Raw genomic sequence first — 22,473 nt, 5'->3', positions numbered from 1 at the left:
TGACACTGCATATAGAAATATGCCTAGCTGTTCTTCTACCGATACATACCTTGAATCGGCAAGAAGATTACTTTCACGCATTCTTCTGGCTAATGCTTGAAATATCTCTCTCTCCATGTGGAATCTGTTTCTACACAAGATTTCATGGCCAGTCAGAGTTTCATGCACAAATGTGGCACCATCCCTACATGAAGTATGCACTGCTTGTTTTTGTGATGCTTGAGAAGAACTATCTTCTTGTAATGTGGGCCAAATGCAGAAGATGAACTCATCATCATTTTTGGATCTACGATGGTAGTTTGAATCCATGGGAAAAATTGTATTTGGTGTGCTGTCGGTGGGTGTGAGTGGCTGATGGCCTATATGATGGTGCATGTCGCATGAAGTGTGTCAATTATATAGGAAGAGGTGAGTGCAACGGCTAGTGCGGCAAGTGTACGCAGAACTGACATGCAACGGCTAGTGTACAAGCTAGCTTTTCCTTGACATGCAACGTTCATATGTGCAACGGCTAGCTTTTTCTTGATGTGCAACGGCTAGTGTATAAGTTCAAATATTATTAAACGTTTCCTGCAATCCAAACACCAAAAAATCTTGTTTCCTCTGTTTTCAATTCCTGTGGTTTCTTCACTTTCTCAATTCCTATGTTTTCTCTATTCCTGTACTTTTTCCTATTCCTGTGTTTTTCGTTCCTGTGTTCCAAACAGGGCCTAAACCTTTTTGCAGTTTCAGTTTTCAGGAACAGGCAGGCAAGTAACGCTCGACACGGGTCTTGGACCCGTAGTGGTGGGCTCACGAGCCCAGCGCCCTAACGCCTAACCACGCGAGGGGGGCGGCAGTAAAGCCGAGCGCGCGAGCACGGGGCGCCGGTCGCCAGCCTTTGTCTGCGCACCCACTGGCGCCGCACATGCCTGCCCGGGCCCGTCCTCGCTGCGGCCGGTACGTCGCTCCCTTCCATAACTGCCCTCACCTCCCCCCTGCCTGCCGCCGTGCCACGGTGCCGCCACCACTGTCCACCTCCTGGTCCTGGGTCGAGTCCTCGCTCTATAAAAGCTCGGCCCGGGCAGAGCAGCTGCTCCTCCCCAAATATCTTGCCCCGTCAACAGCTTCAGGCACAGCCCAGGGAGAAAGAGCAGAAGAGAAGAAGGCGGGCGAGCGATGGCTGCCAAGGCCGTCTCCTTCCTGGTGCTCGCGCTCCTGCTCCTCGCCGTCGCGTTCCCCGTGGTAAGCTCGCTGGCCCGGCCCGTCCCCTCAGCCATTTCCCGTTCCGTGCGCGCTGCGCGTTCATGGCCTGGCGGCTCACCAACTAACCGATCCGTGTCCTCTGCCTTGTCTCCGGCAGGAGGTGGTGGCCGGCGGCGGCAAAGGCAAAGGGAACGGCTACGGCAACGGGAACGGCAATGGCAACGGCAACGGCAACGGCGGCGGCAACCTGAAGCCGTGGGAGTGCTCGCCCAAGTGCGCGTCGCGGTGCTCCAACACGCAGTACAGGAAAGCCTGCCTCACCTTCTGCAACAAGTGCTGCGCCAAGTGCCTCTGCGTGCCCCCGGGCTTCTACGGCAACAAGGGCGCCTGCCCCTGCTACAACAACTGGAAGACCAAGGAGGGAGGGCCCAAGTGCCCCTAGATCAGATCAGAGATCAGATCCCGGCCGCCATTGCTCTCCTCTGGTGGCCGCCGCTGTCAGGATCCACCGGCTTACTTGCTGATGATCCCTGCACTGTTCGTGTTCCGTTCTCCTCCCTAGCTGCTAGGTGTGTTAGTCACGCCTTGTTTGCTGAATCTGGGATGCTTGCTATTCCGAGCAGATCTGGGTGCTGCATCATGTGCTGCTAGTGCTACTGTTGGTGAGGCATTAGGAAAGAACAAATCAGGAGGGAGAGTTAGGATTCCTATGGAGGGAGGCATGGCATTGGCATGTGCATCCCTCCTCCCTAAGCACGGCTACTACTCTGTTTAGTAGGACTTGATTAAAATTATGCAGCCTAATGATGGAAACCCCGCACCATCACTGGGGCATGCCAAGCCTGGTAGCCTTGCTATTTGCAGTTTGCCAGATTGCCAGATTGCGCTCGCGCAGAGCTAATATATACTATTTCGTTCTGAATGCTCTCGTGTTTGGATTTCTCTCTCTCTCTCTCTCTCTCTATTTTCTTTCGAGAGTGACGGTGCCCCGTTTGGATGCTTGATGGATCACAGATCTGGTCTTGATGCGGATGATTGTTTCGGAGCGTCAAAATTCGCCATGGGGAGAGAGGGTAGTAGACTGTAGAGGGGATCGAGCAGAAAGGCCGAAAGGCCCCGCACCAGGGCCGTGCGTTGTGTTGGGCTGGGCTAGGTCATGGACCCGCCGGATTCAGTTAGTTTACTCTTGGGCCGCACGCCTTGATGGGCCACTCGTCGCGTTGGTCCGCCTTGATGGGCCATCATTCAACGTGCAGGCCTAACTCGGTGCATGTTTGTGGGTGGCCCAGCAGTAGCCCCCTGCCGTTGATTCCATCCTTAAATGGTCTGGGCTGGGCCATGGGACAGGCAAGACTATTTTCATTTTCATTAAGTAGGCTCAGATGGGCCATCAAGTCAACGGCTTGGGAACCTGGGCCTGCGAAATGGCGACGCTTTGTCTGTTCTATACAGTTTCGCCGAGCAACCAATTTTGTTGACCCACGCTGTTGAACGTCTAATTTTGTGAAACGAACACGAATAAAACTGAAAAAAAAATAATCAAGGGACTCGTTTTTCATGTGTACGGTGTTGAAGCAAGTAGTACAGCACTTCCGGTTCCGGACTCTTTTAACACTCAAAACCCAGAGTTGCTGCGTCATGTCAGCAGGGTGTGCAACGCTGACGCGAGACTGCACTTGCGAGTGCTCCCCGACCGAACTGCAAGGCTGACCGAGCACTTTGGGGATGATTCCGAACGCTGCGTGCGTAGCCGTAGGCACCACGACGCGCCTGACCTCACCCCCGAACAGAGAGAGAGAGAGGCCCCGTCGAGATGGCCCAAACGTGGCGCGCCGCATTTGTTTGAATCCTGTCGATGCCTCCAATGGCAGGCCGTCGCCGCGGCGTGGATCGTGGATCTGGGATGGCCCTAGGTGGCAGCTTTGACAATTTCAGCGAGCCCATCGCGCAGCTCCCGAGGCGGATCAGGAGCTTAGCTACACGCCTACGGTCAACTTAACCTCCGACGATGAATACTAGTGACGACAGGCAGGTCTGACTTTCTGGAAGCAAAGCAGCCGGCTGCGCGCGCCAGGAGCTGTCGGTGCCCCCAACAGGCGTGCAAGCAAACAAGCGACCTCGCGCAGTTCGTGAAATCCGCCAGACATCGCACATGAAAACTTGCAGCAGCAGTGCCCATCACATGCTCTGCTCTATATCTTATTCTAAGATACCAATCTTAATAGAATTTTGTAAAAGTTTTATAGATATTAAATTTTACTGATGTAACAGAATTATTACAAGAAGAATAAAGATAGAATTTTATGGAACGTGGAAAAAGTTTCATCTTCGTAACACTTCCTCGGTTACTAAATTTTTCCCTAAGAACCAAAGAAGAGACCGATCCTCTAATTTATCTCTAAGCTAGGGCCGGTTGAGCTTCAGCTCGTCGCTAGTCAATGAATGGGCGGCACACGGCACAACGTGTCGTCACGTGCGATTCGCTCTCGCCGTAGTTGGCGTGCCACTCACTGAACCACACTGGTACATGACATGTAACACGGACGCCCACGCCGCGCTATAAAAGGCCGCGCGGCCGGGCCGCCGTTCCTGCAAGTCCCCAGGCAGCGAGCGAGCGAGCCAAGCCGACCCAAGCTGCTGGTCTCCACTCTCCAGGAAGGTCTGTGAGCGCGCGGCGGCGGCCGGCGAGAGAGAGAGGAATGGCGGGTCGGGGAAGAGGCAGTGCAAGCAGCGTCGCCGCGCTCCTGTGCGCAGCGGCGATCCTGGTGGCGTCCGCCCCGGGCGCGGAGGCCGGGACGACGTACCTGGTTGGCGACGCGGCCGGGTGGACGCGCAACGTCGACTACGGCCAGTGGCTCGCCGGCAAGACCTTCCACGCCGGCGACATGCTCGGTAATACTAACTTCAGTTGTCGCGATCGGTTTCGCGGAGCCTCGATCTCCGTGCCACTGAGGTTTTTCATTTCTGTTTTTTTTTAAGGTCTCACTGACATTGTTATCTTCCTCTTCCGTGCGACGCGGCCGTGGCCGGCAGTGTTCAAGTACAACGCGACGTACCACGACGTGGTGTGGGTGAGCAAGGGCGGGTACCGGAGGTGCATCGTGTCGCCCAAGGGCCGCGCCCCGGTGTACCGCACCGGCTACGACGCGGTCCGGCTGCCCGCCGGCACGCACTACTTCATCTGCGGCGCGCCGGGGCACTGCCAGGCCGGCATGAAGCTCGCCGTCAAGGTCTACTGAGATGACCAGCCGGCCAGCAGGTGGCTCCGGCCGGCTGCTCCTCTACGCCAGCCCGTGACGTCCTGGTATACGGTGGTCGTCGTCGTGCCGCTGGTTGCACGCTCGTGTGCAACGACGTTTTCTCTCTGTGTAGTTCGCGTGTGGTTGCGAATCATGTTGTGTGAGTTCATTTGGCACGTACGTAACATTGCCTTGTATGAGTAAACCTGATGCCTTCTCTCGTGATGCTAATCTAGCCATGGATCATGGGCGTTCTTTCAAAGGCAAGTTTTTTTTTAATGGTGGAGTCACGTGGAGAGGGGGAAAACATATTGTCAGGCCGCTCCGTGTATCGTGCCAAACGCCATCCTTGGAAGTTGACTTTGCGCTCTCGACGCAGTCGATCCAACCTGCGAGAAAATAACACAAGGTTGCGAGCTTGCGAGAAAGTAACCTCGAGAAAGTTGAACATAAGTAACAGCATGTCCAGCAGATTACTCATCTCTCTCCCTAATATAAAAAAATTATCCATTTAATAATAAAAGATGCCCTAGTAGATAACCAATTCCATCACCAATAGCAAAATATTTTTGATAGTCGTCAAAACACACCTTCCTTCTTCTTACCAAAAACACAAGGTTGCGAGCTTGCGAGAAAGTAACCTCAAGAAAGTCAAACACAAGTAACAGCGTATCCAGCATAACCAGCAGATTACTCATCTCTCTCCCCGATGTAAAAAGATTATCCATTTAATAATGGAAGATGCCCCAGTAGATAACCAATTCCATCGCTAATAGCAAAATATTTTTAATAGTCGTCAAAACACACCTTTCTCTTACTCAAATGTAGAGGATTCCCTCCACTCTATCCTTAGGATTGGATATTGGTAGCCTGTTGTAGCAACCATTACCAAAAAATAAAAAATAATTATTGGTAACAAAGAGAGTGTATTTAAAGTATGAGGTATGAGTAATATGTTGGAGATGTATTTGAAGTATAGAAGTGGAAGGTGACTGAAATTCAAAGGTACGCCCGAGTTTATCAAGGCTGCAGAGAAAGCCGTTTACGAACGGCTCTGTCATTTCCATCTCTTCAATCAGGAGCCATGGCACGGTGTCGCTGGCTCCGTTGGATCATGAACCGTGCCAATTCTGCAACTAGGCAGCTTAGTAAAACATAAAAAAAAATAGGCGGATTTTTTTATCGGTAGTGGAGCAATCGAGCCCGAAATGAAGGGATACACGTACACCATATTGTAATTCTTTCAACTCAAACTAAACCAGATGCATTGCTTCAATCACAAGACATGGCCACCTCTTGTCGCTCACGAACTGCGTCATTTCTGCAACTCGGAAACAGAGCGAACTGGTCAGCAGTTAGCATCAACTGGCCTTGAATATACTAGCAGCCGTGTGGGGGCACTGCCATACGGCAGCAATCTCTACTTTATCAGCGAGAAGCCGGAAAACCTGCAGCTATCAGACTCTCCAGCAAGCCACAACGTGACAATCTCCTCTTTACCGTTGGCATCTTTAGCATCGAGATGACACGGAAACCTTCCATCTTTTCCCCCTCCATCCAGCCAGTCTGGTGGGAACATTAACGAGGAGGAATGAAAGTTTTTTTTATAAGAAAGGAGGAAAAGTTACCGCCAAACTGAAAACTCCTAAATGATCCGAGTCCTCAACAAAGGATCGGCATAGGGATTTCAGAAGGAATGGTTCAAGGTAGAACATGCCAATTGGACGATCATCGGGACGACCGGTTCAAGGCAAAACCTGCAAAAACACAAAATAGCATACAATATTTCAGTGCAACAGCCAAGAAAAGAACAAAACTCTGCTCTGAGAGAGGCCATCAAAGCAATTAGCTTTGTAGTGTGTTCATACTATTAGTAATGAGTCATACTGATACGCGTTGTTAGTGCTATATAATCCATAGAGGATCAAGTGTACCATTGCCTCAAAACACACAGCCAGAAGCCTCGTTTTACCGTCTTGCACAAACCACAATCTACTCAGCCTATCAACAACATGTCAGGGGAGTGGTCTGTTGGGCTCTGCAGCTGCTTCGGAGATGTCGGCACCTGTATGCGGTTCACCTTCTTGGTTCTTCTCACACTTCTTGCACATGTGATTCGGAACGATCCATATTTCATTTCTTTCCCGATGTTGCAGGTTGCTTGACTTGCTGGTGCCCCTGTGTTACATTTGGCCGTGTAGCTGAGGTTGTGGACAGGGGCTCCACATGTAGGTGTTCTCCGCATCCTCTTCTCTTTGTGCACTCATACAAACCATCAATCTATAACTCTCCTACTTATTTGCAGCGTGCTGCATGAACGGGACCCTGTATGTTCTGCTACTGTCCATAGGTTGCCAGTGGCTGTATACTTGTAGCAAACGCTCCTCAATGCGAGCACAATACAACTTACAAGAATCGCCATGCTTGGACTGCTGTGTCCACTTCTGGTGCGACACCTGCGCGCTGTGCCAGGAGTACACAGAGCTCGAGAAGCGCGGCTTCAATATGGCCAAAGGTATTCTCCCTCCTGACTGTTTGAAAAAGACACACATTAATGACTGAATCATGGTCTTCATCATTCCTTTTGCAGGATGGGAAGGTAGCAACAAGGTGGTGGGGTGTGTACAAGGGATGAGACCGCCACGAAAGCAATCAATGTGCTTCTAGAGTTCTAGGATAGCATAAATCCTGAGTTTGCTGAGCATGGTGATTGGCACTTCCTTTTCTTTTCTTTTTTCTTTTTATAATATTTCGAGTTCCCTAACTTTTTTAAGTCTTCCAGTAATAAGGAAAAGAAGGGGAGCCTTATGATTGGTACAACACTACGATGTTGATAAATTTCCATAAACTTGCATTGTGTCTGTTTTCTTTGTTTTGCTCTTTATGTATGTTTCCACATTGCAACATCAGCAGGCATACATAGGCTTGTGTTCAATGGCATAAAACACAGCTCGGCCGTAGTACCATTTAATCCACAAGACAACTACAGACCAGCAAATTGTCATAAGCATACAAACACTCGAGGATTTGAAATCATCTAAGTGTATCCATAAATGGTTGACTAACCAAATCAACGCTAAGAAGGATGATTTTGGAAAGTTCCATCATCTATAGAAGTTTCTAACTAATGGCTGAAGTGACCATACGGCTCGCAAAGGATTATTCATAACTATAAAGGCACATAAAAATAATTGATGAGACAATAGACATCCGTGCGATTTTGTACAGTTAAATCATCTATAGAATCTATTAATTCAGGGCTTAAATTCCCAAAAGGCATACAAGATATTGCTAAACTGGAAGAATGCCATCCTAATGAATCTAAAAATGACACAAAGCAAATACATAAGACGAGTGCAACTTACTACATACCTGATTGCTTACTGAAGTTCAGGATCTTACATTCAAATATTTGCTATGCAAGAATGAACAGCTCATAAGGTAAAATTATTGTTCTGCTGAAAGATCAGCCAGCCTTGCATTGTTCATATGCATTCATTCAGTAATACGTCAACAGCAACATTTGCAGCTCATGAACACCATTCTCTCTGACCCGGAACCACTCCAGGCTGCACCAATATCTCACTTGCGAGCCCCTAAGAATCCCATCATAACCATTGTCAATCCATGAATACATTCTCTCAGCAACATGTTCTGCAACCTCTTACTCTCTGTGATAGATCAAAATTATACCACTTTGCAGATCTTCAGTCACACATTCTGCTTCGCAGTTAACAAATTCCATTCCCTGTACAGGTTGACCGTTTTCATTTGCAGATAGTTTGCCAGCCTAATTGCATCCATGAATAAATAAATGATTCCATACATTTCAAAATAGCTAAATGCTCAAGGTCCAATAAGCAAACAATGCACTGATGATCTTTACCTTCCTCTGAAGATCAACAGAGAAAAACTTATGACAATCACCGATTGCCATCATCGAACAACACCTTGTAAAACCGTCTCCTCTCCTCCCTCTTCTCTGCACTTTCTAGCCGTGCCGCTTCCTCATCTTCCACCTTTTCTTCCTCTTTCTTCACGTCAATCTCCCCTCTCCTCCTCTTCTTCTCCACATTCGCCGCACGCCTTCGTTGATTGTACTCTTGCAGCCCCTCCTGCATAAGCTCCCCGAGCCGATCCTTGGCCGCCACCACAGGATCCTTCTCCCTCAGCTCCGACCCCTCATAACCCTCACGCAGCACCACCGTGTGAATCTTGTATCTGTTCGACACATAGAAGAGGCAAGGGTGCCGGAGCAGCATCCTCGCCGTGTCCTCCGGCAGCCCAAACTCCCTCCTGAAATGCTCCAGCTTCAGAATTGACATCTTTCTCCACAGCGTGAGTGAGAGGATCTCGTGCGCCACGGCCACCGCTCGCTTCTCGGCCTCGGCGTCCGTGCCCGGCACCGCCCATTCCTCCGAGTAGGGCGAGATGTAAGGCGTGGAGTTAAATTCCTCCATCTTGGCGTGCGACTTGGTCCAGGAGGCGGGCAGCGAGCAGGTGAACCGCGGGGCGGAGTCGTTCGCGGCCGCGGTGGCCTCAACGGCAGAGACGGCGAGCGAGGGCGCCCACCGGATAAGCTCCAGCTCGGCTGCGTTCCGGCGGTGAGGGTACGGGTTGGTGAGGCGGAAAAGGTCGGTGTGGGCGGGGAGGAGGCGGAGGAGATAGTCGTCCGGGAGGCCGAGCGGGCCCCGCAGCGCGGAGAGCTTAGAGACCTGGAGGCGGCGGCCGCGGGCGAGCATGAGCACCCGCGCGAGGCGGTCAGCCATCGCCGGTTCGGAGGCCGCGACGGCCGCCTCCTCGGCGTCGACGAGCGCCGCCATCCGCTTGGTGAAGCCGAAGTAAGGCTCCTGCTCGCCGCTGCCCCCCTCGGCGTCGGCGGAGAAGACCTCGAAGCAGGAGGGATACTTGCCGAGCCAGTTGGCGGCGCGGCCCATGAGGTCGAGCGTCTTGAAGCGGGACTGGAGGAAGCGCACGGGCGCCGTGCGGGACGGGAAGCGGAGGAGGAGCCGCTTGATCTGGTTGTTCACGACCCACCGACGGTTGCGCCGGAGCGCGGCCTCCAGGGCGGGATCCTTAGGGGACGACCACCGCGCCATGCTCGCCGACGGGGGACGGCGGCGGATGCTGCCGGGATGGGTCGAGCATCCCGAATGGGTCGAGAAATCGCGTTCGTGGGCTTTTTCCTTTTCTCGACACGGGCTTTATTTAGGACCGTGGGCCTGTTTATATGAATGGGCTTGCTTAACGTCGGCCTACCGACTGCCAAAGAGGCAAAGATTAAAAGTTAGAATTTACTTTTTCCCAAAAAATTTGTATTTCACCTCCAGTCAAAAATTATTTTGCTTACTGGCTAAATCGAGTAACTAACCTTATCGCTCACTTCATCACCTGAAGAGTAGAGCTTCAACTCCTTCAAAGTATTCTAATATCAGTTAAAAAAAAGTATGCTACTAACGAACCCATCACCTGAAATTTGGATGCCTTTCAAGGTGACCCTGAAGTAGTCTTAATTCAAAGGTCTCATGATGAGCAAGGATCTTGGAAAAAATAGCAGGTAGTAAATGACGAAATCCATCGAATTTTGACGTCCAGTTTTCATCTCCCGGCTGTACAAAACATGGCAATAGATACATGATATACTATAACCATGACAATAGCCGATAGATATGTTACAACAGCGAGAATATAAGGAGACCAAAAGATAGAAAATAATTGCGCAGACGTCACTAACATGCTAGCATAATTAGTTATATGTGTTTACACACATACTTATAAAATATTGCGCACAAACATATTTGTTGATAACGTTTGCATATGAACAAGTATGCAAGTGCATAGTTTAAAACCCTGGCCAAAAAGATAATAACATGACATTTTGGAGGAATCAGCAACTGATCTTCTCCTCTTGGCCGTGGTAAAAGATGCACCACTCGTGGTGCTGCTGAGAAAAATCCAAGTACCACCTCAATAGCAAATCAATCATGGTAAGCTCCATCGCAAATCATTTAAACCTGGTGAACAAAGAAGTACAAAAGCAAATAAGTCAAATGCGTAACTATACAAACCAAACCAAAATGTTCAAAAGTAAACGCAGAAGAGTACATCCACGGATATAAATATTATAGGGAGAAAAAGGCGATGAGCAAGCCTCTATATGTAAAACATTACTCATTGGAACATGTATTGAACATTCAGTTAGCGGCTCTTGACGAAAGGAGCAACAGAACGTAGAAGATTTTCAGTGTAATTCTACAGATTAGCACATGGGCATGTCACGGTTCGATGTCCAGACAATTAACCTGGGTAGAATTTTCTAAACAAGACCTTCCTAGTGACACTTTCTCGTTTCTTCAGTAAATTCAGTTCCCATACATAGGAAAATCATATGGTATAGTCAGCCTATAAGCACAGTCATAACAATACGGTCTTATTGTCTTACATGCATAACTGGACACTGTGATTGAGTGTCAACTAATAATAGACAAAGGTAGAAAAAGTTTATGTGCACAGATAACAGGCTTCTGTGACAGCAAATTTCAAAGTGAAACAAAAAATTATGTTTATTCCTGGCATAAGAAATTACCACTAGTTGCAAATCTTGCTTACAAAAGAGAGTATACATCCCAATAAAACAACCATAACTCTTGAAAGATGAAGTGAACTATATTAGCCTAAAATCTAATTAACAGAGATAATGAAGCTACAAAGTGTGGTGGACTCATTTGTGGGCCGCACGTACCAGCACCGCCGGTGCAATCCTGTTGCAGCAGCCCGTTCTACTTAGTTAAGATTTGGCTAGTTAATCGGCAGGATTCTCGGTTAGTTAGTATCTTTGGTTTGTTAGCAAGTTGTTGAGTCGGCATTATATAAGCCTTAGAGATAATGGAGTCTGTAAGCAAGGATTAGAATCTCAGAGTCCAGAGGATGGATGGAGCTAATCCTGCCATCGTATTGTCCTCGCTGGTTCAATAAAACCGCTGCCGTATCACAAAAGCTCTGCTGGTTTGAGATCAAGGATAGTGTCGATTTCACCAGCAACACAAAAAAACAGAAGTGGTACCAATTAATAGTGTTAAATATTTAAGCATGAATAATAAGTAGATTAGCAGCAAAAATGTTGAGCGTCAGAGATGTACACATCAATAGGGGAAAAAAGTAATGTAACACTTTAAGCAAGATGGACTGTACCCCGACACGCCACTTTCTCTTCACTCGCCACTTGCATGCTTTTCTCCGGTTGTATAGTTGCCCTTTGTTCCTGAAAACATAGAAGAAACTAAATCCACTCGATCGCCTATCTTGTAACAGGAAATATGAAAAATAATTGAGAGATGAACAAAAGAGGTTCGGAGCCGGTGATCCCACACTCACCAGTATTCACGCCTGCAACAGGTGTAGATATGGTAGATCAGGCAAGAGGGGCCAAATACCGGGCCAGTTGTGATGCAACCATCCATAGGCCGTGACCAAGTGCCGATGCCAAGGTGGTACTGAATAAGTGACCCATCTTTCCTACTGGGCAGAACAATGGTGTCACCAACAACACCAGGCAATGCCGCAGTGGAGGAAACAGACAGGCTCCTGTCATTGATGAACAAAGCCTTGTCTCCGATACTTGTTACCGGAACCAGCTTTTCTGATGCAAGATCTGCGAGTCTATGAACTTGCATATGCGAGTACAATCTATCGGTGTAGCCAGCCACAAGGATCTGCGAGTCGCATTCTGTCAGGAAGATGGGATAGGTGAGCTTGTCAGCGGGGATTGTGGCAACCAGCTTCGGTTCCGGCAAAGAAGAACCTGCCCCCACCCCCTGATCCCCCTGTGGCGGATCAACTTGGAATATATCCTTGTTCTCCTCAGGTATGAAGCTCATTCGCACCATGTACAGCTTGCCTTGGAACGACAAGGATTTGTAATAACTTAGCGTCCAGGTTGACAGGTGCCATTTCTGATCCTGGGAGGTAGCAAAGGCTACGCAGCCCATCCGACCAAGCGCGAGCATGACGGTGATGACCCCGGCGGCACTGACACTGAAGGAAGTGCAGACATCTCCGAGGTAGTAGAACCTATGCACCGGGTGCGAAGCTCCAGGCAGGTCTTGGCTGATATGCGTGACAAGGTTCCCAAGTGGCGGGAGATCGACGACGTTGCCGGTGAAAGGGTGGAAGAGGCGGATGGCTTTGTCCTGGTCCCGGCGCATGACCAGGAGGCCGTCGACCGAGTCGAGGACTCAGTGGTCCTGGAAGACGGGCAGCTTCACGCGAACGAATTTGCCGGTGTCGAGGTTGAAGAAGCGGATGTAGCCGCGGAGCCTGCCGTGGGCCGGGTACAGGCCGTGGCCCTCCGGTAGCATCATCCAGCGGCGCGGGTGGAAGCGCGGGTCGACGACGCCACGGCCGCGCGGGCAGGCGGCGCTCGACCGCCTGTGGGGGCACACCGCGCGGAGGCGGACGTAGTCCAGCAAGTCGCCGGCCAGCACGCGCCATGCGATCAGGCGGACCAAATCCCCGTTCATCGACGCCCAGGGGGGAGGAGGGGGACGCCGCCGTGCCAGCGCCAGGGGCGACGGCGGATGCAGGCGCCGCGAGGCGGGGGCGGCAGCGTTTGGGGCCGCTGCTGCACGCAGTTGAGGAGCATCGCGCCGAGGGTCGTTTCCGATGGTCCGGCGGTGACATTCGGGATCCTGCAGATCTGGTTCACCACACGAGATGAAAACAAGTGGCTGGTACCCTAGAAAAGGAAAATCAAATTCAACTGTTTTCAGCAATTCGGAGGGGAATTCGAGAGGTCACAGATTTTGATTAAAAAAAAGAACCACTAGGCGAAATAAGGAACCAGAGCTCGTGACTGCATTTTGTATGGAGAGGCTTTGCTCAATTCGAAGCGGGGTCGAAATCCTAAGAGCAGCAGAGAACGGATCCCTCTGCATCCCGACGGCGGCGACGCCAGGCAACGTCGGGATGGACTGGGCGTCGGGGATGGGGGAGTCCGTGGGCTTAAAGCTTGGGTTTGTTTCTCTGAAGTACTGGGCCTTATTGGGCCTTTTTGCTTTGTGGAGAGCACAGTTGATTGAACTGCACTTTACCGAGAAAGCTTAACATAAAACGCCACCGCGTTGAGATACAGCTGGTTTTGTCTCAAAAACATACGGCATAGCTGATTCGTGATTTCTCACTCTGATGTTTCCTTTGAAAGTGGCTGTTCTCTGTGTGATTATGAGGTTTCATGACCCGGTAATCATTTTCCAAAATTCAACCAAAATATTCCAAAAGTTAAATTGGTGGTAGAAAAATAAATATATGTTGATTATACGCAACCTAAAAGTAATTCGTGGGAGTATGGATGAGCTACATATTTCAGAAACCAGATCGCAAAACTACACGTTTTCCATGTCAAGGCATCACATGCTGCATATTTCGTCCGTCAATGTTTGAACCTACTGATTTATTTTGACCGATAAATAAATCTTTGAATTTATAATAGACTCAAAAAGGCTCAAGATGATTTGGCCTCTAACTCTAAGAGAACTATCTAACAGTTACTCGTATCATCTACAATTTATCAAAACATTTAGAACCAGTATTGGTTATTTATATGAGATGATGCGCAAAATTTGAGATTCTATGACAATTGCTTGTGTTTCCTTTTAACTATAACTTTAGTCAATTACTCCATCTGTTCGTAAATATACGACAACCTTAACTTTTTACTCAAATTTTGACCAACAATATTTACTTACTCAATTTGTCAAGTAAAGTTAAATGAGCAACACTAGATCTATCATCACATACACTTTAGACTGGCCTTATAGATTTATCTATTTGCATAAGCATTTATAGAAAAGATGAAAGTTTAAATGAACAGGAAAAGTGAATAATATCATATATTTAAAAATGGATGTAGTACATTACAAGATTTGTAATAATCCATACGACATTGTTTCATGGCCTATATCCGAATTATTTTCATGTTTCATCTTGTCAATCTTTAGCCCTTTTCCCTGGAATCTAGGGTGTTTGGTTCCCTCTGGTTTATTTTAAGCCCCATCATATAAGATGTTTGGATACTAATTAAGAGTATTAAATATAGACTAATGATAAAATAAATTCCATAACCCCTAGGCTTATTCGCAAGATGAAGCTATTAAACCTAATTAATCCGTGATTAGCTCATATGATGCTAAAGTAAACATGTGCTAATTATTTTATTAGGCTTAATAAATTCACCCCGTGAATAAATTTTAGACTTATATTTAATCTTTTTAATTAGTATTAAAACTTTCGACGTAATAGGGTTTAAAATAAATTCAGGAAACCAAACACTCCGAGGTTGAAAACAACCTGAGCGCCAGCGCACGACACAGCATCCTGGACACAACCAACAGGCCAACACCATCTAGCGAGCAATTCGTTACGCCTTTACGCACTAGTACAATACAACTCCAATCTCTATGTTTGAGGACTCTGAATCAGTCTCGTAGTCTGAACTCTGAACCAGCTAGCGGTGGCAGCTAGGGACGGGAGCACCCTGTTATTTTATAGCGCTGCAGACGTGTGCTGCAGTGCAGTGCAGGCATGGCGCGGCTGCAGGCAGTAGCTACCGATTTCCCTACTCCCTGTAGCCAGCATGTAGGGCTAGGCACAAGTACACCATTTGCTGCACCTCGCTCTCCTCTCCTAGTCTCCTCTGGTCCTCCTTCCTTTGTCTAGCCTGTAGATGGAGTAGATGCAAAGTGCTGCTGCATGGTGGCATCAGTTCTGAGAGAGCGCCAAAGGAATGAAATCCTCCCTACGCTCTGCTGCCTGCGTGGCCAAGTTGTCATTGCCTCGTTGGCGATGATCGCCGCAGGCAGGATGTTTACTCCGTCTAATTTAATTCCCCTCAGAGCTACGATTCGGCCAAATCACCCTCCAATCCGTGCGGACCAGTGACCTTGACAACGCGTCACATGCACAGAGGCACGATGCCTATTTGAATCACCTCGATTAAACTTTAATCACTATCACATTGAATGTTTATACTAAATATAAATTAATTATAAAATTAATTGCATAAATGGAGGCTAATTCACAAGATGAATCCATGAAGGCTAATTGGTCTATGATTTGATAATATTATACTATATTAAATATATACTAATAATGGATTAATTATGTTTAGTAGATTCAGCTAGTAATTTGATTTTTATTTATACAATTAGTTTTATAATTAATCTATATTTAACACTTCTAATTGGTATCAAACATCAGCCGTTGTCAGCTGGATTAAAGAGACCCTCGCTGGCAATCCAGGAGCTCCGTTGCTAGACCGTGGCGCGGATCGTAGTTCCCGGCGGTGACGAACGCATTGACTGCTGACCGTGCCTGGATGAGTGGATGACCGGCATCGGGCCGCGCGGGCACAGGGGCTCGCCGATTTCCCCCGCCTCCGCCTTGGCAACACAAACGGACAGAGGCCCAGCCGGCCAGACTCCCAGACCTGAGACCCGAGAGGTGGTTCTGGCTCAGTCATCACGCACCGCCTCCGAGCTTCCGGCACGGAACCCGGCCTGGCCTGGCACGCACGCAGGGCAGCCATTGATGGCGTGCCTGGAGCCCCGGACTGTGGGCTGCCCGCCTGCCTGCTCCGGTGCTCCCTCTGGATCGCGTGGGTAGGATGATGCATGGATGCGTGCCCGCGGCGAGCGCACACGCATCGATCGAGTGCACGGCTGCGCGCTGCAGGCTGCCGTGAGTGCGTGCGACTCGGGCATGCGGCAGCGCGCTCGGCAGAGCCTGCGGCAGCCGGGGTCAGGCGCCACCGGGCAGAAGGAGTGACGGGGATCAGGGGAGCGGGCCGCGGGGCCGGGGGCAAGTAAAGGCAAGCGAGAAACGAGGCCGGCGAGCCGGGGGGCGGGGGGAACGGCCAAACCACCGGCCTCCGTAGCGCCAGGGCTCTGCAATCCTGCCGCTGCTGCATGCTCCACCTCCAGCTCCACTTTGCGCTGCGCTCTCTCTCTCTCTCTCCGCTCGTCACTTCCGCCGCTCTTAATGCGTCTCTGGCCACGCCATCGCGTCACGCAAAAAAGGGAGATCGCAACGCAAACTACGCAAGCAATACGAAAGTCACTCAACGGCAATACAATACAGCAGTCTCTGAGTCCTGCGACTGCTCTGTTCCTCCAGGGACCAGCTTTGGGGGTTGTACGTCACTCAGGGTTGATCAACCTTGCGGACTCCGGACAAAAAGGCCAAATACTCTAGTCTCCAGCACAACACCGCACTTTCTAAAAAAGAAAAAAACATGTTAAGCTGTTAAGCATTCCAGTGAATTAGTTTTGTTCATGGTCTGAAAAGGAAAAAGAGGGAGTAAGAATTCTCGGTTTCGCGCTTGCAAAGGGAGAACTTTTACGCAACTTGCACGTGGCGTTGTCCCGCCAAGCATAGTTATAGTTTTCCACGAGGTACTTTAGTTCGGCCCAAGCACGACACGGTACCAGATTAATCGGATCCGTGCCGGTCCACAGCCCGTGCCTCGTGCTGTGCTTGGCCCGAGATCTCGACACGGCACGGCTAGCAGCCGGTCCAATATGATCTGTAATACTAGCCCATCAAACCAAATCTCTACCACCGGCCAACATATATATCACCAAACTCTAACTCCCATATCCCAAATGCAAACCCCCCCTCTCCTAGCTCTTGCAACGTTGTGGCTGGCATCCGGCTGTTCTCCTCCAGGCGGCGTGGGCGTCAGGCCACCTCCTTCCCTCCCTCACGGCGGCGCGGAGTAGCAAGCCTGCTCTCAGCCTCTCCTCCTGCCTGTGCATCCTCCTATGCTTGTGCGCCAGTGCCGGCGCCCGCAGGCCGCAGCTACTCCTTCCCCCCTTAGTGATTCGACGGATGCCCGTCCCTCCTCCCTTTCCTGCACGCTAGTGCCAGCGCCTGCCCCTCCTTCCTTTCCTACGTGCGGCGATGTGAATGGCGTGGCGTGCGGCGGCGCGGTCGGCACCAACCCTCAACGACAGCGGCGCGGTGAGATCCGCTCGTCCTCTCGGGCTTACATGGGTCAATCGGCCCCGAAAAACCGACACGGCACGGTTAAGACTCACCCGTACCATGCCCGGTCCAATGCCTCAACCCATAGGTTGGCACGGCAGCACATGTTTAGTTGTCGTGTCTTAATGAGGTTGTGCCTAAACGGGTTCGTGCCGGATCAGTTGGCCATATATAAATATCTCTTCATCTACTTCCTCTTTGCTTTTTTGAAAGAAAGAGGAGCGGTGTCCTCTAAATCTCTGATCCCTCCCCATAACCTAGGACTGGACAACAATGCCTACAAACCTGCCTCTCGTGCACACCATCCATCATATGAGATCATTAGAGTAATTAGAGCAAGGAGGTGTAGGGGTGACTGAGTTCTATCACATCGGATGTTTAGGCACCAATTAAGAGTATTAAATATATATACTAATTATAAAATTAATTGTATAAATGGAGGGTAATTCATGAGATGAATCTATTAAGCCTAATTAATTCATCATTAGCACATATTTACTGTAGCAAAATATGGTCAAATTATGAACTAATTAGGTTTAATGGATTCGTCTCGCGAATTAGCCTCCATTTATACAGTTAGTTTTATAATTAATCTATATTTAGTATTACTAATTAGTTTTCAAATATCAAATAGGAATTAAAGTTTAATTGGTGATGCAACCACCGCCTAACCCACGAGCAGCAGGTTGGAGGATGCCCACAGCCTTTTCCGGTCACAGTCACCATCACTACTGGAGTTGTGCTCTCACAACCAGCTCGGCTCTGCGTACTGCCACCCTCCGCCCTCCTCGAGCGGCGCATGCCAGTGCCAGCCAGCCCCGGGAGTCGCCACACACGCAACCACGCTCGTCAGTCAGACGCAGAAAACCCCACTGTCTTGACCCTGCGACTGTGACCTCCTGCCACCCTGTCTGCGCTCCCCGTCGCCGGGACTGATTGACGCTTGATCGTCGATGGACTGAATGATGGTTGATGGATTGATTGATGGAGGAACCGGCCTGGCACCGATCGATCGACGTGTCCTGATCGTATCTTTTCGTCGAACTCCCTCGCGCGCTAGCTAGCTCTGAATCTGATAGATCTTCAATGTGTTCTTGCCCTCGCACGGCGTCCCCATCCCCTTATAACCAACACCGGCAGCAGATGCCGTGCCCGGCGTCGTCCTTGTAGGCTTAGCCTCACTGTTCACATCCATCCACGGTGAACGGCGCGGCGGCAGCTGTAGCAGCCGTCGTGGTCCGCCGTCCTCGTCGCCACATTGCCCGCCGCCGCCGCTGCTTTGCTCTCCCCCCTGTCGCCGTCCACCCCACCCTCCGATGCATCACCATCCTTTGCACGCCTTCAGGTAGGTATATGCCACGATGGCAACACGTGGTGTGCCACGCGCGCGGCACCAACAGCAGCGTCTTGTTCGCTTGCGGCGCGAGCGTTTGTCTCTCTTGGCCCGGCGCGTCCGGCTCGCTAACGCCTTGTTGCCTTGCCCCCGCCTCGTGTGCAGGGCGGAGCAGGGCGCGGGCGGATACCACCACTACCACGGCGTCGGGGACGGCGCCCTCCTCCCCGAGCTCCCGCGCAGTAAGGCCACCCCCTTGTTTATTGGCTTCGCATTTTGTTCCTTTCTTGGATGTATCTATGCCCTTGTCCTCAACTCCTCATGGTGGTTGCACGCGCGCATCGCGGGATGTGAAGGCCCCAACCCCAGCTCCAAGTCTTCCAGCAACCTCACCGCCGCCACCTTCGTGCAGCCGCTCGCCGTCGCGGTGAGTTCACCGCCACTGGTGGTGTCCCCACGAGGCTATTCTTTTGGTCTCTTGAGCAGAGTCCGTGTGGCTGACCGAGGTTGTCGTTGATAATGCAGCATGGAGGAGTAGCGCCCTCGTTCGGCATGGCGCCCCCGGCGGTGGCCGCGGCGGCTGATGACGCCCGGTTCTGCCTGCCGTGGGCGGCGGCGGGTGCGGCGCCCTTCGAGAACTGGGGCGACTCCGGCATCGTCGTCACGAGCCCGCTCACCGAGACGACCTGCACCGACGCCGACGACGCCAGCGGCGACAGGCAGCACGCGCAGGTGGTTTGCTTCTTCTTGGTCCGTACTACCATGTGCCTGCTGCCAGGAAATCACCTCATGCGTTGTGATTGTTGCCGCACGTCGTAGGGTGGAGCCATCACGCAGAGCGTCGCCGCTTACATGGATTCGTGCGCTGCGTCCAAGGAAGGACCATGCAGGGATCAGAAGGTGCGAATTGGAACTCAATGGGTTGGCGGAGAAAGCAGTCACCTTTGGTTGCAAATGCCATTGCCTAATGCTAGTGTTTGTGGTCTGTGCTGTCTGTCGTGGGCTCATGGCAGGTGCAGAGGAGGCTTGCGCAGAACCGCGAGGCGGCCCGGAAAAGCCGGATGAGGAAGAAGGTGATCACTTGAATGACAAGCTTCTGTACATTTTGTTACGCCATTTACGAGCCCCCTTTATATTTGTTTGCATGTCATTCTATCTTGTGTTCTTGCAACTACTGTACATACTCAGGATCTCACATTCTTTGACCATTGCGCGATCTTGTTCTGAAGGCGTACATTGTGGAGCTGGAGAGCAGCCGGACTAAGCTGGCGCAGCTTGAGCAGGAGCTTCAGAGGGCAAGGCAGCAGGGGATGTTCATTGCAAGCGGACGCACCGGTGATCATGGAGGCTCCACCGGAGGCAAATTATCTGCTCATCTATTTGATTTCATCTTGGCATCCGTGTAGAGATAGATTAGCAACGCTGACATGACCGACCTCCTTGTTGCAGGCGCGTCGGCGTTCGACCTGGAGTACGCGCGGTGGCTGGACGAGCACCAGCGGCACATGACCGACCTCCGCGTGGCCCTGGGCGCGCAGATCGGCGACGACGACCTTCGCGTGCTGGTGGACGGCGCGATGCTGCACTACGAGCAGATGTTCCGGCTCAAGGGCGCGGCCACCCGGTCCGACGTGTTCCACGTGCTGTCGGGGATGTGGATGAGCCCCGCGGAGCGGTTCTTCATGTGGCTGGGCGGGTTCCGGTCGTCGGAGCTGCTCAAGGTGCTGGCGCGGCACGTGGAGCCGTTGACGGAGCAGCAGCTGGTGGGCATCTGCAGCCTGCAGCAGTCGTCGCAGCAGGCCGAGGACGCGCTGTCGCAGGGGATGGAGGCCCTGCAGCAGGCGCTGGCGGACACGCTCGCCGCCGCCGCCGCCGGGGCCGGGGCGGGGGGCGCCGAGAGCGTGACCAACTACATGGGGCAGATGGCCGTGGCCATGGGCAAGCTCGCCACCGTGGAGAACTTCCTCCGGCAGGCGGACCTGCTCCGGCAGCAGACGCTGCAGCAGATGCGCCGGATCCTGACCACGCGGCAGGCGGCGCGCGCGCTGCTCGTCGTCAGCGACTACTTCTCCCGGCTCCGGGCGCTGAGCTCCCTGTGGCTCACGCGGCCGAGGGACTGACAGGCGCGGCGGACGGCAGATGGCGCCTCGCCGCCTGGACCGTGGATGGGAGCGTGACGGCATCGTGCTGGCGACGCTTTGAGATGAAACCATTTGGGATCGGCTGGTCTGACTGGAGCTGGAAATCGGGGATGTAGCGGAGAGTAGTGTGATCGTGTCTTGGTGGTGTTGGTAACTCGGGCACTTGGCCGTACATGGTGTTGGGAGTCCAGCAGCCACTCGGCTAGTGTAGTGACTGTGTACCATTCTGATGAGCTTTGTAGGAGAAACTTGTACTACTGTACAACCTTCTTCAGTTCCGACATCGCTGCTGTCTGTCCTGGTCTCGATTCTCAAGCAGGTCCGGCACCGTGTAATCTTCGGCGAATTCCTGCGTCATTTTTATCCACCGCCGCATCAGGAAAGAGCTCTAGGTACGGTGGCGTGCGGGCTTCAGACATGATGACCGCGGATGCCCGCCCGGTCCCGCCGGCCGTTCGCGCGCGGCGGGAGCAGAGCAGGCCGTGGGGACCGAGGCGAGGCGGGCGGGCGGGCCGGGGATGCAAGGCAGAGGCCACGCCCGCCCGCGTGCCGGCCGCGCGCCGCGGGTTCCGGCGTGACGGCGCGGCTGGGACCCCGGCACCGGCAATCATGCGCCGTGCGCGCCCGACCGGCGACTGACAACTGATCACCGATCGCTGCCACTGGATACCTTGTGGGTGACCGGCCTCTGAGGCTCTGAGTCGGCTTGTGGGCGCGTGAGCACTCATGGGCCGTGGTATCATGCGTTCCCTCCACGGCCCTCGCTGACAGACCAGCCGCGCACCAGCTTAGCTTTGAGAATTTTGGATATCGTACAACAATTAGTGGTCCAGCAAGAAAAATGAATTTCAAGCTCGTGCAGCTTTCGATGGCCAATCACGATCAGAATTCGCGCCCTGTAAATCTTATCAAAATATTGAGCTATTGGTGTCTAATCAAGACGAAAACAATATGCTTCAGCAGTTTGCATTGTTAGGTTTTGAAAGTGTTTCGTAATGATAATAAGGGTGAAACGCCAGTATACGCTGCGCCAGCTATAGTTACAGCGGTATGTATCATATATGATAGGAAAAAGTCCAAATTACTTCCATCAAATATAGCTAAAGTCTAGATAACCTTTTAAAGTATTTTTTAATCAAATTATCCACACAAATTATTTAGTCCAATTTACCACGTAATAAGATTTGTTTTTTTGTTTATCCATGCACAAGTGCAGTTTTAAATTCAAATTTTGTGCGCATATAATAAACATCAAAACTTATTTTTAAAAGATATATTACAAATTTTTCATCATCAATTTTTACAAAATTATATGTTCTAATGATAAATTTATTATTAGATGTTTTAGCCTATCAAAATAATAGTGAAGAAATTCATAACCTATTTAATAAAGAGTAAATTAGTTCCTTGACCAAAAAAGAGTTGCTCTTAGTTTCTTGGCTTCTTTTTTTATTGAACCTGCTTCTTTGACCTCAAAACCAAATTCGTTTGGGTTCTTGACCCTTCCGTTAGTTTGAAAAGCTAATGGTGTTAATAG

General features: G+C 50.9%; 5 protein-coding genes and 1 pseudogene across 14 annotated transcripts; 4 read left to right on the top strand and 2 right to left on the bottom strand.

Annotated features, from left to right (window-relative positions):
* Positions 1–1,064: 1,064 nt before the first annotated feature.
* Positions 1,065–2,107, top strand: LOC112889643 (gibberellin-regulated protein 5-like). Its single transcript, XM_025956373.1, has 2 exons — positions 1,065–1,224; positions 1,343–2,107. The coding sequence occupies exons 1-2, from the start codon at positions 1,159–1,161 to the stop codon at positions 1,625–1,627; spliced, it is 351 nt and encodes a 116-aa protein (XP_025812158.1). The 5' UTR covers positions 1,065–1,158; the 3' UTR covers positions 1,628–2,107.
* A 1,683-nt stretch (positions 2,108–3,790) lies between these two features.
* Positions 3,791–4,701, top strand: LOC112889715 (basic blue protein-like). The gene is made up of 2 exons (XM_025956470.1): positions 3,791–4,077; positions 4,219–4,701. The coding sequence occupies exons 1-2, from the start codon at positions 3,885–3,887 to the stop codon at positions 4,422–4,424; spliced, it is 399 nt and encodes a 132-aa protein (XP_025812255.1). The 5' UTR covers positions 3,791–3,884; the 3' UTR covers positions 4,425–4,701.
* A 632-nt stretch (positions 4,702–5,333) lies between these two features.
* LOC112889714 (protein WHAT'S THIS FACTOR 1 homolog) lies at positions 5,334–9,674 on the bottom strand. Of its 10 annotated transcripts, XR_003228165.1 has the most exons (5): positions 8,311–9,671; positions 7,797–8,214; positions 5,873–6,955; positions 5,651–5,745; positions 5,334–5,554 (listed from the first exon to the last, which is right to left on the bottom strand). XR_003228165.1 is itself a non-coding variant. In XM_025956469.1 (2 exons), exon 1 carries the CDS (start codon positions 9,521–9,523, stop codon positions 8,348–8,350), a length of 1,176 nt encoding a protein of 391 aa, XP_025812254.1. In that variant the 5' UTR covers positions 9,524–9,674; the 3' UTR covers positions 5,334–6,181; positions 8,311–8,347. The 10 variants fall into 10 exon arrangements, 1 of the variants encoding a protein (XP_025812254.1); XR_003228161.1 differs by having other exon boundaries at positions 5,651–6,955; XR_003228164.1 differs by having other exon boundaries at positions 5,334–5,745.
* Positions 6,437–7,790, top strand: LOC112889716 (cell number regulator 11-like). Its single transcript, XM_025956471.1, has 4 exons — positions 6,437–6,491; positions 6,581–6,652; positions 6,730–6,939; positions 7,015–7,790. Exons 1-4 carry the CDS (start codon positions 6,437–6,439, stop codon positions 7,089–7,091), a joined length of 414 nt encoding a protein of 137 aa, XP_025812256.1. The 3' UTR covers positions 7,092–7,790.
* Positions 9,675–9,989: 315 nt separating the features above from the next.
* LOC112891009 lies at positions 9,990–13,382 on the bottom strand (annotated as a pseudogene).
* Positions 13,383–18,934: 5,552 nt separating this feature from the next.
* On the top strand, positions 18,935–21,204 carry LOC112889618 (transcription factor TGAL3-like). The gene is made up of 7 exons (XM_025956343.1): positions 18,935–19,037; positions 19,152–19,222; positions 19,321–19,527; positions 19,615–19,695; positions 19,809–19,868; positions 20,025–20,154; positions 20,245–21,204. The coding sequence occupies exons 3-7, from the start codon at positions 19,348–19,350 to the stop codon at positions 20,913–20,915; spliced, it is 1,122 nt and encodes a 373-aa protein (XP_025812128.1). The 5' UTR covers positions 18,935–19,037; positions 19,152–19,222; positions 19,321–19,347; the 3' UTR covers positions 20,916–21,204.
* The last annotated feature ends 1,269 nt before the right edge of the window (positions 21,205–22,473 follow it).

Source organism: Panicum hallii, chromosome 4 (assembly GCF_002211085.1).
Source record: "Panicum hallii strain FIL2 chromosome 4, PHallii_v3.1, whole genome shotgun sequence".
Lineage (NCBI taxonomy): Eukaryota > Viridiplantae > Streptophyta > Magnoliopsida > Poales > Poaceae > Panicum > Panicum hallii.
The sequence above is the reverse complement of the archived record's forward strand: the minus strand, read 5'-3'. Positions and strand labels throughout refer to the sequence as shown.